This window comes from Pollicipes pollicipes, unplaced genomic scaffold (assembly GCF_011947565.3).
Source record: "Pollicipes pollicipes isolate AB1234 unplaced genomic scaffold, Ppol_2.1 Scaffold_4219;HRSCAF=4965_pilon_pilon_pilon, whole genome shotgun sequence".
Lineage (NCBI taxonomy): Eukaryota > Metazoa > Arthropoda > Thecostraca > Pollicipedomorpha > Pollicipedidae > Pollicipes > Pollicipes pollicipes.
In genome coordinates, this window is record NW_023596448.1 from 3,285,148 (window position 1) to 3,303,463 (window position 18,316).

The window sequence follows — 18,316 nt, forward strand, 5'->3', positions numbered from 1 at the left end:
GGGCCTGGCCCGCGCCAGTCGTCGCACGTTTCTTTTATCTTCCTCTGCTTTATCGCACTCGTCTGCGTTTCCTGCGCCGTAGCTGCCTGAGCCAACTACCCCAAAAAGCGGGCACGCCACGATGTGCTCTCTACGCGTCTCCTGGCCGAGGCGGATCTGGGCCGTGAGGGGGGGGGGGAGGGGGGTTCAATCCAGCGCCGGCGGCGCGACCGTGCCGCGGCTGCCCCGGGCGCTGCTTCGATGGAAATCTCACTCATCTCTGCAGCGGCGGGCACGATCCGCGCCGGCCGGACTGGGCGAGTGTCGCCGCGGACGGGCACGCTGATAAATCTGTCGCCGTCGCTGTCTTTATGGGCGGTGGTTCTGTCAGGGTTGACGAACGTTTCGGGAATGGGACGACACATTTAGCGCCCGCGGGCGGCGGAAGGCGGCTTTTTACGTCGTCTGCGGCGCCACCGTGGCAGTGTCTGTCAGTCCAGAGTGTCGATGTGCGCCGGTCCACCGTGTTAGGGTGTGTCGATTCACCGTGTCAGTGTGTGTCGGTCCACTGTGTCAGTGTGTCAATTTGTATCACTTCACCATGTCAGTGTGTGCCGGCCCACCGTGTCAGGGTGTGCTGGTCCACTGTGTTAATGTGTGCCAGTCCCTTGTGTCAGTGTGTCGATGTATCAGTCAACCATGTCAGTGTGTGTCAGTCCATTGTGTCAGAGCGTGTTAGCCCGTCGTGTCAACATGTGCCACACGAATTTCACCGAAGTGATTATTATGTGGAGCAGTTGGTACAACACTATAGTCTGCGGAAGGTTTCTGGCATGATTGTAGGAAAAACGAAGGTGCCGGAACGCATACCAATATTTGTATTTAAGACATTTCAAACGAGCAGGAAGGAACTGCAAGCCTTTGCTTCGAGGGCACCTACTAGGTGTAGGTTTTTTCTTTCTTCCGAACATAATGCAACCCCTCACAAACTCAAACTCGGTTCATCGCCGCTTGTCACTGCCGTTTGGTAGATAACACGTCCAAGCCAAATATTTGCGTGCATTTGAAAATCTGTTTGCAGGGGAAGCTAAAGCTCGTAGGTAACCTGAGGTTGAAAGCTGGATTTTGCTTCAGATGTAACAAGCGGCTTGGACTTTTTTCACAGCGTGAAGTGGCCGCGCTGCTGGTGCTGGTAGCGTCGACACGTATGACGTCACGTTCATTAAAGCAAGCATCATTGCTCACTACCATTTGCTTCTTTGACAGGTCAATGACACCACCCGTACACTGTTTTGATATTTGATTATTACTATTTAATTTAAATTAATAATTAATATTAAATTAATTTTGATATTTGATTATTTTGATTTGATATTTGGCCATTGTCAATGATATCCTGTTCGGAATTTTCTGAATGTTTTCGCGGGGACCATTCTTTGAATGGAAGAACGGCTGAATTTATTGAATCCGGCGTGAATTGGGATCCAAACATCCTGATCCTGCCTGATTTAGTCAGGGTGAACGGAAGACAACTTTGCTGACGTTGTGGTAGATTCGAATTTATTATGCAAAAGAACTGATTTCATTACCGACGTTGCCTTTGTCAGTCAGATGTAATACGACTCTGCTAATTGGGTTCACGCACAAGTGCACCGTCACACATGGTCTAAGAAAATAACCCATAATCGGGCAAGCTTGTGTGAAGCCGCATAATATGAAGTAACCGGTGCCACCGTCAAAAATTCATCGGAAACTTCAGCTGTAAGACGCCGCCACTTTTCATTGCTACCCAAGCACACTTACTGGTCCGTGCGGCACACAGCTGCTGTCTGCGTTCATCCTCACCCTCGAGCCATGCCCGGGATGGTCGGCGGCGTACCTGGACGCCGCTCGGCCACCGGCAGCCCGCCAGGGTCAGCCGATGCCGACGCCAACGTCATTACCGCCGAGCACCATCGTCGGCGCCGTTACTGCCGTGTCATGCCCTCCGTAATGTGCTGCCCCCCCCCCCCCCCCGATCCGGCCGGCTGGCAGCGCGCGGCGATAAACGGTGTGCGTGACGACCATTGGCGCGGTCTGCGCGAGGCTCGCGGCGTTATCGCTCTCGCTGCTGATGGACGCGGCGTTGTGCTATGCTACGTTACGCTATCAGATCCAACTATCAGGAAGGTATCGCTTCGGAAATGAATGTGTTCGGACGGAGATTGTGGACAAAATGAGGAATGTAAGCGCAGTGACGTTTGTAATTAATCCGAAGCCCCACCTGTCATACCCACTTCCGCTCACACAGCTCGTCGATATGGCAAGGTTCGGCGTGTAAAGAGTCATGCTAATATATATATATATATATATATATATATATATATATATATATATATATATATAACCAACCAGCCAGCCTGGAACCAACCAGCCAGCCTGGAACCAACCAGCCAGCCTGGAACCAACCAGCCAGCCTGTCCGACGTTACAAGAGTGGGTCGCTGACGTCAATGGGACAGAGAAAATGTCACCGCCGCTCACGGCGTGACGGCGAGAAAAACAGACGAGTCCGAGCCAGACATGCTCGGCTGATCACAGAGAATGCGCCGTTTTTCGGCCGGCGGCCTTTTTGTCTCGCGCTTTTTCTGCACCAGCGCCCACGCCGAAAAAGGGCCGGGCGAGAAATGTCTCGCTCATCTGCTCGCATCCGTTACTACAGCAGGACGAAGGCCTTTCGCCGCTTGATGTTGGACCGATCTTCTGCTGGCGGATGGTGTTCGCCAGAGCGCAGCGTGAGAGCATTGGATCTGGGGACCATCTGGCGCATGGGATGGCTCAGTGCCTTGGAGCCATTGGAAGTAGATGAGATGAGATGAGATAACTACTGTTTTCTGTCATGTGGACAGAAGTGTTTTCTCAGATTGGTTGGTGAGCTCGGCCCCAAAGTTGGTCCAACCTACCCCAAAACGTGATTTATTCGGATTTTGACCACTTGATTTGCGTTCTGGATGTCGTTAATTTAAAATCGTTCCAATATTCCGTGCATCCAGAATTATTTTCCTATAGAGGGGTGACCCCCCCCCCCCCATTTCAAGCCCATCTGAGCTGCCTTTTTATGAAAAGCAGTCCATGCGCCCTTCTCGTTTGTGATGTAATGAACATCCGATATAATGAACGAGACGCGAAAAGCAAAGCAGCGAATACCCCTTTCGGCGACTATTTTTGACAGAACGCACTCAAGCTGAAATCTACGAAGGTGGGAATCCTATGCCCCCTTTTAGAGCTCAAAGTCATCCGCATAGCATGGGACCATCCGAAAAGGAAATAAGGGAATGCTTACTCATAAGAAGCTGGCGACGAGACCTTAACATACAGGGTTCTTCATGCCTGATCATGCGGATGTGATTAGTGCCTTGATGTGTGATGCGTGCTAGCTTAAAATCGCTTACATGTTTGAGTGATGTCTGACGCGTGATGCGCGCTGCCTGTTGAATTGCAATCTTTTGTGTGTATAAGTGATGCGTGATGTGTGATGTTTGTTTACTCGAAAACGTTAACAGGTATGAATGATGTTCGATGTCTGTTTAGTTAAGTTCGTTTGTATGTGCGCGCGTTTTCCGCATAGTTTAATTCTTAGTTGGATCTGAATCGTGATAATGGCTGGCAATTGCTCTTTGTTAAATCTCTGCATTTTGCTGACCTGTAAAACCGTGGCTCGCTGTCTGAAAAGAGACTGAAAATGGAGTGGGATCGGCAGGCAATTATAATTAACTACGGATGTTCGTTTCGATAAAGACATGTAGCCGCCATATTATTGCTTCTATCTGTCCATTCTCCTGGTTATTCTACGAGGAATAGGGCTATTAGTACTGTTTTATTTACAATCAACATCATGCTCATTGTGATGTTTCGTTACCTACTACCTAGTACACCAGCAGTTAAGATAATTTTTCGGTATTTATTAAATCGAGTAATCCCTTTGCTCATATGCTTTGAGGGGTCTCAAAGGACCACTGGGAGTGGGGTGGGGTTCGGGCCTCCCCCTGAAAATGTACGAAGTAACGCCCCCGCAGATAGACACTCCGATACAGGTCATGACAGATGGTGACGTATCTGTGACATGTCAGATGAATCTCCAAGTGTACGTATATCACCACGAGACGGTGACTTCTCTTTGGCAGATGGGCAGCCACGTCTCGGACAGAGCCTCCCGTGCAGATCAGATCGGGAATGAATTATATCTGTCATGTGCCGCCGCTGAGGCTGATTGCGAGCTGCTGACTCCATTACTTGTTCTCGGGGCAGATCCCTTCACGGTCCCGTTTCATTTTTTGTTTCTCAGGGCAGATCCCGTCACAGTCCCTTCCATTTTTTGTTTCTCAGGGCTGATCCCGTCACGATCCCGTCTTTTCTGTGTTCTCAGGGCAGATCCCGTCAAAATCCCGTCCACTCTTTGTTTTTTCAGGGCAGATCCCGTCACGATCCCATCCATTCTTTGTTTTCAGGGCTGATCCCGTCACAGTCCTGTCCATTCTTTGTTCTCAGGGCAGATCCCGTTACAGTCCCGTCCATTCTTTGTTTTCAGGACAGATCCCGTCACAATCCCGTCCACTCTGTCTCAGGGCAGATCCCGTCACAATCCCGTCCTTTCTTTGTTCTCAGGGCAGAATCCCGTCACGATCCCGTCCATTCTTTGTTCTCAGGGCAGATCCCGTTACAGTCCCATCGATTCTTTGTTCTCAGGGCAGATTCCCGTCACGATCCCGTCCATTCTTTGTTCTCAGGGCATATCCCGTCCACAATCCGTCCATTCTATGTTCTCAGGGCAGATCCCCGTCACAATCCCGTCCACTCTTTGTTCTCAGGGCAGGTCCCGTCACAATCCCGTCCATTCTCTGTTCTCAGGGCGGATCCCGTCACGATTCCATCTATTCTTTATTCTCAGGGCAGATTCCGTCACAGTCCCGTCTATTCTTTGTTCTCAGGGCAGATTCCGTCACAGTCCCGTCTTTTCTTTACTTTACTGGGGAATTCTCGTCGCAATTAAAGCCAAACTTCAAAGGATTGCGCGGCGCCCCAAGACCAGCTTCAGCACGTCCGAATCACGATATAATGTGCTGCCAACCACTCGTACGGCGGTGCTCGTCAACGCTCCCAACGTCGGCCACGTTCCCAGCACGGTCATAACTTAGTGTGCCATAACCTGGCACGCCCGCAGCACAGCTGGTCAGCAACAGGCGGGAAAATCCCAGCTGGCATTGATCCCAGGCCCCGAGCTTGTGGTGAGCTCGCCGCAGTGCCTGGCCGCCTCCTCGGAGCCGAGGGCTCCGGAGGGCTGCCGTGCGCAGGGCTCCAGTGCTGAGAAGCTCGCTTTTGTTGGACTCGTTAGGAGTTGAATGGCGGTTTGTAACTCGCCACAAGTGGCGAGGAGACTCAGATTACGCCTAGTGAGTTTTCTCGACTGTTCGATGCCGGCTCGCAAAACGAGACCTGGGCTCTCGGTGGAGTTGGGTCAGTTTGGTACGGCAGCCTTCGGTGGAGTTGAGTCAGTTTGGCACGGCTGCTTTCAGTGGAGTTGGGTCAGTTGGTATGGCAGCCTTCAGTGAAGTTGGGTCAGTTTGGTACGGGTTGCTTTCAGTGCAGTTGGGTCGGTTTGGTGCGCCAGTTGGCGCTCGGAGATGGACTGCGAGAAGTTGGGAGTTGCCGCGTCGGGAGCGGAGACGGCTTGTTGCGATTGGGAAGTAGAACATTACCCGATGTGTGGGCACATCCTCTCTTTGAACGTGCGCGAGTCTTCAGCGGCGCATTCCAAGAATGTGGTCTGTCGGTTGGTGTGGATCTGTTGGCTGTGAGCCAAGAAAATAACTTATTTCTGAAGCACATGGGATGGTAAAGTGTCCCCGAAATGGATGAAATACTGAATTAAGAAGCTCCCGCATTGAGCTCTCGCATTAAGGCATTAAAGCATCTCATGAACTATTTGAGAAAGACAATTTTTGGCTCTATGCCAACCCTACACCCGTAGCGTCAGAGAAGCGGTCCACGTATAACAATCGCGAGCAACGCTTCAGGCGTGGAACATCGTTTCGTGCTGCGGTCATAACAACATCTTAGCATCAGCGCGTCATCACAAGTAACAACGTCGTTACGCCACGACCGTATTTGGATGCATCTTTGGATCTCGGGATCTTTGGGATCTTTGCTGCGTGTCGCGCCTGTCTCAGCCGCATACTGCTCCGCCAGCCGCGATCCCGTTACCGTCGTCGGTTCCTCGCCGCAGATCGCCGACTTTCGGCATGTGCAAGGAGGGCATCGAGGGCAGCAAGACGACCAAGACGTTCTGCGGCACGCCCGACTACATCGCCCCGGAGGTCAGCGCTTCGCCGCGCTGGAGCACTTCCGGAGCACTCTGCGCTGCGGAGTGCTCCGTACTCCGTTCTCGCAGTCCCGTTCTTTTTCGTATGGAGTGTGCGTGCCCCGGCGTGTGTGTTCTAGAGCACGCCACAGTAGGCGCCTACGCGCATCGTGGCGCGCAGGGGCACGTGCCCCCGCCACCCTTATTAAGTGTATATATATATATATATATATAATATATATATATATATACTTACTAATTTGTGTGCACACACACACACACACACACACACACACACACACACACACACACACACACCACACACACCACACACACACACCCACACACACACACACACACACACCACACACACACACAAACACACACACACACCCACACACACACACCACACACACACACACAACACACCCACACACACACACACACACACACACACACCCACACACACACACACACACACACACACACACACACACACCACACACACCACACACACCACACACACACACACACACACACACACACACACACACACACCACACACACACACACACACACGGAGAGGAGAGGGGAGAGAGGGGAGAGAGAGAGAGAGAGAGAGAGAGAGAGAGAGAGAGAGAGAGAGAGAGAGATATATATATTATATATATATATATATATATATATATATATATATATATGATATATCGAATAGATATTGTGAAGCCCGTTTGCGCTGCATGGTCACTAGCTGAATTCACGTGTCATGCTGGACACTCGACTCATTTCGCGCGATGTGGGACAGCGTCCGTGGCGCCCCTTGTTCTAATTTTTTGGGGGAGCAATAGACCGAAAGTTCACTCCCACAGATTACGTGGGTCTGTGTGGGTCTGCGGTGCGCACATTACCTCTCGAGTGCGCGTTTCGACCAGGCCTGGTTGCCCCTCCCCCGCGGACATTTTGACGCTCCACCGTCTGCCGTGGGCGTCCGGTGCGCTCGTTACTCGAGCGCCGGCCCCTGGAGCCTGGAGCTTGGCAGGAGCGTGGTGCCGGCCGGCGCCGGTCGGGGAACTCCCGTTGCATTTCCGGCGGGCGGGGCCCACGCACCTCCCACGTCGCCGGCCGTGCCGAACGGGTCGGGTTAAAGGCTCTGCTCGGATGGCTGGCGGCGGCCAGCAGCCGACGTCTCTGGAGATGTCTCCGACGCCGCCGACCGGCCCATTACGTGGGGCACTATGTGAGGAAGAGCCGTGTAGCAGATACGGCTGGAGACTGTGAGATGTGATGTAGAAGCCCGCTGCCCGCGAATCAGGGCCGGTTGATGGTTCAGTGCGACAGGGGCCTCGTGGCTGGCCTTGATTCACGTGTTGCAGATAAGTCACTACCATTTTGGACTCCTGCCTTAGATAATTGGTGCTGCAAGGCCTCCAGGAACTATGATTCAGATAATGGCCTTAGGTAATGGTGAGGCGTGGCCTTTTCTGACCCTGGTGTTTTGGATGGCCTCGGTGCCATCCAGTTCCTGCGTTTTGGACGGCCCTTCACCACGTTCTAATCCTACGCTGCAGATAATTCTGTACCAGCCGTACGGGAAGTCGGTGGACTGGTGGGGCGTACGGGGGTCCTGCTGTACGAGATGCTGGTCGGCCAGCCTCCCTTTGACGGCGAAGACGAGGAGGAGCTCTTCGCCGCTATCAAGGACCACAACGTCTCCTACCCCAAGTGCATCAGCAAGGAGGCCAAGGAGCTCTGCAAGGGGGTACGTACGTCCGGAGAAGCTACGTGGCGTGCCATTTGACCGGCTGCTGACGTTCGTCGGCCGCCATATCGCCTCAAGACCGAACGATGCCGTGCGTCATTTTTGACATTGCAGGGGCACTTGACACCTGAGTGCTAGATGGCCGTCGATTGCGCTGGAAATGGTCTTGCTTCTATTTCGATTCGTTCATTCCGTACGGCTCGTACTCGTGCGCCATTACATTGGATCATTCGGCCCGGCCGCGCGTTTCTCTTTGTCGGCCAGCCGGCTGCCGTCCCACGTGGGTCATGTGTTAGCGTTTAGCTGTCCGCGGTCGTGAATGTTCGGTCAATGGCCCGTCCGGGGGCGCTGTGTGATGTAGTCGTTGACGCGTCCCCTGGGTCGCGAAGTCTGCTATTGCAATGGCAGAGCCCTTTGTCATTGTCGCGGTCCGGGGCGAGTGTTGGCTTCCGCTCTGTCGTGCGGTGTATTTAATGTGTTTTTCGGGCACTTAATTCTCCTTGCTTGTTTTTTAAGCTTCGGGTACGCTTAGCGAACCTCGATTTCAGTGTGTTGGGGGGGGGGGGGGGGTAGGGTTGTGCTGACCTGGCCCTGGTAACGATGAAGAATGTGCCCACCGTCGATCCATCGTCGTGTCCGACGGATGACACCGGTGTTCTCTAATAAACGTATCGCTAACGACACTGCCCGGCTGCTGCTAATGAGCACGCCCGTTCATTACTGACGACCTTGCTGGCGACCCTGGTCCCTACCGACGACCCCAGTCCCCACTGACGAATTCCTCCGATACTGACAACTTCCTCGCTACCGGCGACTCGGCCCCCTGCTGATGCCTTTGGCCGCTGCTGGCCACCCTGGCCGTTCACCTATGACCCAGGACCCCTGAACCCTGACCCCTGAACCCTGAACCCTGACCCCTGACCCCTAACCACGCTGAAGCTATTGCTGACGATTTTTATGCGTACTCATGACCCGGTTCTCCGCCGGCGAACCCAGTTCCTTCCGACAACCTGCTGCCAGTGATGATCCAGGCCCCCGCTGACTGCTGCCGACCTCCGCTGTCGCCAGCTGCTGACGAAGCAGCCAGCCAAGCGGCTGGGATGCTCGCCGACGGGGGGAGGCCGACATCAGGGACCACCCCTTCTTCCGCCGGATCGACTGGGAGAAGATCGAGACGCGGGAGGTGCAGCCGCCGTTCAAGCCGCGCATCGTGAGTACTGCCCGCCCAGCGTCCCGCTCTGTCTGTCCCAACGCCCCTCTCTCACGGTCTCTGTCTCTATCTCTGGCTCTGTCTTTGTCTCTGTCCTGTCTCTGTTCTGCCTGTCCCACTGCTTGGTCGGCCGCTTGCCCCCCCCCCCCCCCCTGACATTTGCCGTGGCCCCTCGCTCTGTGTCGGCTGCGATCGTGGCCGACAGTCGTGTCCAGTCGGCTGACCTCTGTGTGACCGTTGACCTGTGATGACCGTGACCTCGCCGGCGTGGCTGCCGGCGAGTGCCCTGTGCTGTGACGCTGCCCCTGTCAGCTGCCCGTCCGGTGCGTCGGTAGCCCCCCGTCCCGTCCGTGGTAGCCGGGGTTTTCGCCCCCCAGCCGTGATGTCGTGACGGGAGGGGGGGGGGGGGGGCGGCACTGGCCCGACCCGCCGCCGGCCGCCGCTCGGAGCCGGCCTCTCGCCGGCTGACGGCGGTCGGACGTCCCCGGCCGGCGATCGCTGCGGTGTCAGCAGGGCCTGTCTCCACGCGGCGGTTGCGGCCCCGCGTGAGGGCCCGCCTCGCTCGTGTGGGGTTGCCCCTGCTCGGAGGGCGCCGGGGCGGGCGCGGGGGGACTTGGGGCTCGCCGCACGACCTGGGAGCGGGCTGGACCCCTGGGAGGACTCTGGGCACGCGCCCTTGCTGTCGAACGTGACGATGGACGACGTGGTTTTCTCCCTAGAACGTTGCGAATTGCGTGAGACTTGATTCGCGGGCCCAGCTGCCCTTGCCCTTGAGTATGTGGCCATTACCGTCTATTCACTTCTTGTGTTGTGAATGGCAATGCACCGGGGGCACTTTCGCCCGCATTTTTCCTTTGCCCGTAATCTGATTCTCGCTCAGTCTCGTCTGCGCAGGGGCCTTATGCGCCCACGCACGGTGCTCCGTTGGCGGCGACCACCGCTTTTCTCTTCTCTGGCGTGGTGTTGTCCTCGCATGCGCTGAACGAAGGCGCCAGCCGCTGGCTTACGGCGGCGCCGCTGGCTCTTCGCGGCCGCTGCCGCGGTGTTTGCTCCTGCGGCTTGGCTGGCCAGCGGCCTGGCCGCGCGGGTCGCGCTCAGGTCAGCGTGAGGCGCGCGTCTCCAAAGCGGAACCCCCTTGGTGGAGGCGGTCCTAGGCACAGGGCGTGCGCTGCGCGTTAAGGCCAGCTCATTGCGCGGCGCACGCACTGCTTTGCGCACCGCGCATTGCGCTGCGCATTGCTTGCGCAGTCCTACCCTGAGAGGCTGGGCGTCCTCTGTGGTAGAGACATCATCGATCAGACCTTAGTCAGTGGTATTTGCGTTGTTTGCCAGCTGCTGGAAGTGTCTTACTTCTCAGAAGCATGGGCGCTTCGATCAATGACACGTGTTGTACGAAAGAATATTAGGTTGCAAAAGTCGTGTATTTCCCAACTATCCTTCTTTAGATGTCTGCTGAGGAGATATAAGTTAAGTATGTCAAAGTTCGAACACTCTTGCTGGAAGTTCCTTCGCTCTCTGGGTGGAAGAGTAACGCAAAAACCATTACATTGAACGCTCTGTATTAAATATTTATCCAGTTTGGGCGTGTTTGTCATGCGCCGCTGCATCAAGCGTAACACTGCCATTTACGCCAGCACTTTGTTCCGGAAAAAAGGACCGATTGAGTTGTTTTCGGGATCACATGAACCAAACTGAACACCGCGTTGCAACTTACATCATCTTGGCCAGCACGATAACAGATGAATTGGGGTGACCTGGGACAAAATGCTGTTATTTTGTCTGCCTCGTGCAACACGTGCAACACATGCGCTCATCGACGCGTGCAGCCATCAGCGGCCCTTAGTAGCCCCAGGCATAGATGACCGTAATGCATTTGGCAACGATGCAGCCTGCGGCGTCTAACCAACGACCTGAGAGTTACCAGCTGCCATAAAAGGATCATGGTGTCCTTTTAACCAGCCGTGGTATTGAACGCCCGAACGGCGGTAAAGCGCATTGCTGTCGACTGTAGCTGTTATACCAGCGGGCCACCCGGGCTGCCCCCCGATACTCGGTTGCGTGCGGGATGGTTGGGGACCGCGTAGGAGGGTAGAGCGGCAGGCGAAGTCGAGAAGGTTCGGCAGTGGGACGCGCGTAGGAGGGGAGGGTGGAGCGCGCGAGGGTCAGGAAGTTCGGCAGGTTGGGAGACCGCCGTGGGACGGCGAGCCGCCTGCGAGTCATGGATCAGGAAGTTCGGCGAGATGATCAGAGAGTCCGGCGTGCGCTCGCCGATCCCCTTCTCGACCTGGAGGAGCATGTGTGTGTGACGGGTCCGCCGCGGCGCGTGCGGGAACTCGGGTCTTGCCAGTCAGCTGTTGGTTCAGCTGCTGCTCCGCAACACTAGCGCAGCTGGCGCGCCACACAGCCGCAACAAAAGAATCTCCACACAATGGGCGCAAAGCACAGCACATCGCCACGTCCAGCGAGCCAGATCCTCTCCTGCCATCCGTGCATGTTCCCAGGCTGGAGCTGCGTCGCCAGGCTGCCTTGCATTTGCATTTGTAGTGCTGATCCCGCCCTCGCCTTGTTCACTGTGCTTTATGTGCGTTGTCGATGCATTATGGAGTTGTCGATGTATTGCTCACCCGAGTGTGTCTGTTTGTCCTCCGTAATTTTGCTGCATGTGAATGTTTTCGTTTCGTTTTGTTCTGTTTTATGCACTGCCCGTTGTGTTTTGTTCTTGTCTTGCCGCATGTCACGTTTTACAAATTGCATTTTTGCCTTAGATGTGCATATGGCATATTTTAGCGTTCCTTAACATAGCCTGAAACGTACTCTATCGCGTCTATTGCTTCCATTTGTTACCAATGGCATACCAGTAACATATCGAGGCTGTGAACAGAGAAGGCTGTCAGATTAACACATCACGTTGGTTGTATACTTCCTTGCCCGAGGATTTTCAAAGCTAACTGACGGTGTCTTGATGCTAAAACTGCCCTTAAAGAGCGTTCACTGATCTCAAATTGGTAAAAAATAAGCCGCCATATAAGACACCACACGTGCTGCCTATAAATGCCCCTTGACATCATTGTTAATTTCCCGTACTGAACAGCTCTTCAATTGGCCGTTGGACTTCTTCCCATTTATATGTCTGACGAAATCACCAGCCCAGTAAAAAAACATTAAGTGCACTCTAGCCCAGATGACGTTTGGCCCTGGCTGACAAGGCCGCGTGTCGATGGTAGCTCGGTTAGTGACTGGGCGTGCGTAGCGCGCCGGCGGCGAATGCCTGCGTGCACCGTGCACTGTATTGTCACCCGCCATGTGCATCACACCGTAGAAACCGCGCGTAGCTGCGGGCTGCTCGATCTCGACCGACGCTTCCGCCGCTAGCCGACAAACGGTCTCTCATTGGCCGGCGCAGCGCTCGCTGGCGCTGATTGGTCATGGCCGGCTAGCGCGGGCTTCGTCGACCGAGAACGGGTAGCCGCCTGGCCTGTCCGTCGCTTGGCGGCTTCTAACCGTCCTCTCTCTGGCCCGTTTTCCAGAAGAGTGCGCGCTCTGCGGAGAACTTCGATCCCGTATTCCGCACGGCCAACACAGAGCTGAGCCCAGCTGACAGCGAGATCATTAAGCACATTGGCTCGCACGTGTTCCGCGGCTTCGAATGTGTCAATCCGTACTTCGCGCCGGTCACCAGCGAGCCGGACCTGATCCCGGCGAAGTAGGCGGACCGGAACGCGGCCGAGCGGTGATGGCGGGTCGCGGGGCGGGGTGACGTCACTGGGGCTGCGTGACGTCACTGGAACCGTGCGGCGGGCTCTCGCGCCGCCCCAGCGCTGTGGACGACGGCCTGGCGGGAGGAAGGGAGGTGGTTTACAACTGGAAACGTGTTCTTTCGTGCGGCGTTTCCGATTGCTGCAATCTTTGTTGGGTTTTGCTCCAGGGTCGGCCGAATTACTGTGCCCGGTCCATTCCTATGTCTTGTGGCCAGTGATATAACCCCCGGCCGCTCCCGAAACGGAGCTTCCTTTCTTCGTGTGGAGTTACCTGAGCGCCCGAACCAATCAGTTTTGGGAAGCGTCCTGATGGGTGTGGTAAGCCCCGGGTTCAACATTGAGCTTGCTTCTGGAGGTGAGGGAGTTGCGTGAGGCCTGAGCGCCAGCCCCAATATTCGTTGTTGAACTGGAGCAGGACGTCATCGGTTGGGAGGTGAATGCTTACTCGCCCCGTGCCAACTGCCGAGGCCTACATGCGCTTTAGTCTCGTGGTGTTGAATGCCGTATGTTTGTGTCAGCCCCATGTTATCCAGGCACGCTTAGTGCATCAGTCGATTGCTCCCGCCGGGTCGGCCCCAGTTTTTATTGCTGTCTGTCGGTGGATAAATTCGTGTTGAGTCGGCTTCTCAGCACGCCGAACCGTTCGTGGTCAGACCTATCGCATCGTCTGCACATAGCCGCCGATTCGACGGGGGATAATCATGTGAGCCCAGTGACGTCATTGAAGTGCCTGGGCCACAGTTGGCGATATATATATATATATATATATATATATATATTTATATTTATATGTATATATATATATACATATGTATATATATATATATATATATATATATATATATATACACATCGGTTTGTGTGTTCATAGTCAAAAGAAGGTGGCATTCTTATCCCCAGTACAGGAGGAAAATTCGTCAAAAGGACAATAAGTGTACATGCTTCCTTCCGTATCTAGGCTCTTCCATTGGTATTAAACGAGGCCAGCCTTCGCGCAATGTCGAAGCATGAGGGAGTGTTGCAAACAAGACCACGTCTCACAGTGGCCAAGCACTGTGCTACGCATTTGCGTACACGCGCTATATACACGTCGACGTATAGTTCTAGCATGCATTCTAGGTGGATCGTGCTGTCATTTTTCCGCGTTGTCGGTTGAATTATCCATTACTCTGGTGATTTAGATTAGCAAGGATGGGCATTATTACTGGCTACAGTCAGTCTGCGAAGGTGATGATATGATTATAGTAGTTCATCGTCGTATTTGCTTGGCGGTATCACGCTACACGGGACTTGCGACTGAAGCTCAAGCGAGGCTCCTCCACGATACCGGCACTTGCCGCCAAGCTTTTCGAGTTTTTAAGCTGTGCCGAATGGTACTAGCGGTTAAACCACGCATCCTGCTGCCTGCTTACCAATCATAGCCGTTCAGTTCAAGGTTACTAGATGAGCGCGGCTCCTATTGGCTGACATTCCGCTGCATCGGTGGCAGTCGCCAAGTACGGAGGCCTGAGGGGCGGGCGAAGGTGCTCTCACGGTTTGCTCAAAATCGCAAGAAGACGCCCGGCAAGCTGCCTTTTGGAGCTGTTGTCCCAGTTTGGTTGGGTTTTCGTATGTTATAGGAGTCCCGCGCATCCTGATGTCCGACCATGTGTTTGATCGTAATCATTTCACACGTGCCGACGTTTGACGCCAGTTCTAAGAATGTCACCTGTATAACTTACTTACCTCTCGTGGCTTACCTCGAGCAGTCTCTTCCCGCCATCTCGCGAGGTGCTATGGTACGGTCAACGTTGACTGAACTGCCAGTGCATTGTGCGATTGCGGTGGTCTTTTCTCTTGTCGCGTCTATGTTTCTTCCCTGCCGTTATCTCTCCCCCCTCCCCCCCCCCCCCACACACACACAGGTGATCGCTATGCATGGACTCGCAGTCCCGTAGTGGCCGTTGTTACCGTGGATTTTACTGTCTCGATTATTCAGTGTTCACGTGGCGTGTTTTTCGATATGGGCTCCGGGCGCTCTGCCACGACGGACGCCGACGCCACATTGCTGCATGTTCCGCGCGTGAAGTGCGCCAGGGTGCAGCTTGTCCGCACACCCGCGTGGGCGACGGCCGCTCGCCGCTTCGCGGTGTTGAACAGCTTCTGCGCCGCGGGCACCACTACGTGCATGGCGCTGGCGGAGAGGCGTAGGCAGCAGCTCGTTGGCGGAGTCTGGTGTTGGGCCAGTCGGTATGGAGGGACGGACTGACCTCAGTCGGCTTGTTTGATCGCTCTGGGTTGGACGTCAACGCAGGTTGGGATCTTGAGCGACTCATTGTGGATGAGGAGAGCGAGAGAGAGGGAGGGAGAGAGACACTATGGTGGGCGCAGGCGCGAAGTGTGACGCCGCAGATGGCGGTCCGAGATCCACGGAGGGGCTGACGGCGGGGTGGTGTTTGAAGGCACTGGGTCTGGTGGTCGCGTGCCTAACCGAGCTTCTGATGCGTGCGATGAGATGCCAGATGGGGTGCCGGCCGCCCGGCCAGCGGTGTCCCGCTCAGACCGGGTTTGGCGTGTTTTGATGGCCGTTTCCGGCCATTTGTGGTGTCTGTCACCGGGCCGCCCGTCGTGGGAACGTGCCGCAGTTTACCTGTTCCGCTGCGCGTTGCCGACATCGTCCTCGTCTGTCCCTTGGCGTTTGCGCTCCAACAGTACCTACATTGTGCAAGTCCGCCCACGCTTCCCACGCTACCCTGTCCGCCCTTTCCCTGCCTCCGCCGCCAGCACCACCGCGACGTGTTCTTCCATCCGTTGCTGCCTGCAGCCTCCGACGGTTCGTCCGCTGTCCCTGTTCGCTCGCCAACCAGGGGCGCGCCGTTGGTCTCTGTGCCGGCGACGTCGGGTCAAAACCCGCATGCCGTGTGACGCTGGTGACCCTAGGTCACCCCCGCTCGTGCCCCAGTGTTCCGCGCAGCGCGCTCATTCCCCGTTATCCTGGTCCGTCGGCGGCGCCGACGTCGTGTTGCGCTTGTTAGTCATACCCACTGATGTGTTACGACGTTCATGGACGTTTTGAATAAGAATTTATCAGAACCGTTGTGGGTTGTTTGCGGACCGCTTGTGTGATCGACTGTTGAGTGTGGAGCGGGGTGAAGAGACACCGGTCCGGAGCGGGACGGCCATGGAGTCAACGGCCTTGGCTGTCAACGATATGTCTCCGTAGGGATAACCACGAATTTATGGGTCAGCAACACGTCTGCTTCTCTTGCTTCCGTCCACACACTCGCACGCACGCACGCACGCCTGCGCGCAGCACACCGCCGTTGCCTGCGATTGGCGGACATTTGTTGTGACGTGGGCTGATGTACAGTTCGTAGCAGTTCGCTATGAGACCGCCGCTGAGTGACAACGAAAATCGAGAGCAGAGCTCTAGAAATACACGCATCGGTTTTTGACAGTAAATTTCAGAAAACAGTGAGGACTATGAGTGCGGAGGCATCAGGCTGAGAGTGAGGCTCAATATGTCCTAAGGTGGGACATGGTTGTGAAAGTTAATTTGCTTTTGGATGGGTTCCATTATCGTCGTAAAACCAGCAATTCGTTATTGCGAGTGAGAGCGTGGCGTTTTGTGAATATGTGATCAGTTCATACTGCTATGGGACCGATTAAGCTGATCTCCCTGTGCCCGTTGCACCGTGTAACAGATGATCAGTCAATGTTGCTTAAAGCCTTTTGAGTACCTCTGGCAACCGGCCATCCAATAGTTTGTTGGGTAGCATTTTCTTAGGACGGAATCTAAGCAAAGGTTATGGTGAAGCCATGGAGACATTTCGAGGCGAATAACGCACTTGAGCGTTTTCTTTTCTGTTTTCACTTTCTTGATATTTATTCAACCGGCTTGTCTGTGTAGTGATACGGTGCGATTTGTGTAAGGTTGACTTTCATCGTAAATAAGTCTAAAAGACCGGATGATTGCCAAATACACGTAAAGAAAATGTGAGAACATAAAAACAACCCAGACTCATAATGGCTAACTGATTCGGAAAACGTGCGCTACACGGACGGGAGGAGACAGCGACGGCCATATATTACGTGATATTCTTCTCATATTTTTGACCGTACCTACACATTATGTAGGCCAGTCCATTCTTCCCACGCGATCACTGTCCGTCCGTTGCCTCCGCCTCCGCCAGCACCACCGTATCGTGTTCTGTCTGCCCGTCCCAGCTGTCTGCAGCCCTCCGATGGTTGGCCGTTGTCCCTGTCCGTTTTTCGTGTTACGTTGTTCTGAACAAATTCAATGAATTATGAGCACAAGGTCATTCCTATTCTTCTCTACATGCATTTTCATGTTACTCATCCAGTTAGCGTTATATGATACTCGATCGTCAAATAGCTTGGTTTGGCCCGCCACAGTCTGTGTTCATTGCCACACAAAGACAGTGAAGTTCTGGAAAAATAAGTCACCAATAACCGGGGGAAACCGTGCCGACAATGCAGTTATGTTCGCATTATAACCGTGCAGTTTATGGCGCCATTATATCAAAGTCCACAGCGCGCCAACTTAGCCCAATACATTCGCGCCTCATATTTTAGCTGCCTCGTCTCATAATAGTACTTGGCGGTGCGGTGGGAAAAAGAGAGGTGATATAGTTATATACAGCGTGAAAAACGTTGATGGCGTTAGACAGCGAACAGATGATGTGATCGTTAAGTGACAAGGCTATGCGCTTCTCCGAATGGCATGTGAGTGCGTTACTGTGGGTAGTTCTGAAACTACCTTCGGAAATGAAGTGACGCAATTCCAAGATGACAAAGAGGTTGTTTACCGTGCGCTCGAAGTTAACACCCCAAACCCCTCGACCTGGGTGGTCGATGTGAGACTATGTTGATTATTAAGAGCACTTTGTTTTTGGTGGAGTCCCAAAGTGCGCAGTCCAGGGGTATAGTTCCCCGAAAAGGGAGCAAGATGCAAAGCAGTGAAAATCACGAAACCTGCCTCCCGAAATGCGTCAACAAGCTGGCTGCTCCATTGGTTTGGCTTACTTTCTGAAAGGGAGGAAGGGTGAGGGGCTGAGCAGTGAGTATCGACGAAGCCAACCCGCAAAATACGTCAACAAACCTATTGCTTCACAGATTCGGCCCAGTTTCCTCTAAGTTCGGGGGGGGGGGGGAGGGGGTGGACCCCAGTGGAGGCTGGTCCCCAACTGAGTAGGAAAATGCATTCCTGACATAGTCCTTTCGCTGAGTGAATTAAGATGGCTTGATGGCGACAAGAACCGTTGAAAAGAACTG

At 54.3% G+C, this 18,316-nt stretch overlaps 1 protein-coding gene across 1 annotated transcript in view; it reads left to right on the forward strand.

The window, feature by feature from the left end:
• Positions 1-7,951: 7,951 nt before the first annotated feature.
• The window catches only part of LOC119095681 (protein kinase C, brain isozyme-like), a 14,781-nt gene continuing 4,416 nt past the window's right edge, over positions 7,952-18,316 (forward strand). The window contains exons 1-2 of the mRNA XM_037218536.1: positions 7,952-8,074; positions 9,162-9,284. Coding sequence (XP_037074431.1) covers positions 7,952-8,074; positions 9,162-9,284 — 246 coding nt within the window. The remainder of the gene's footprint in view (positions 8,075-9,161; positions 9,285-18,316) is intronic.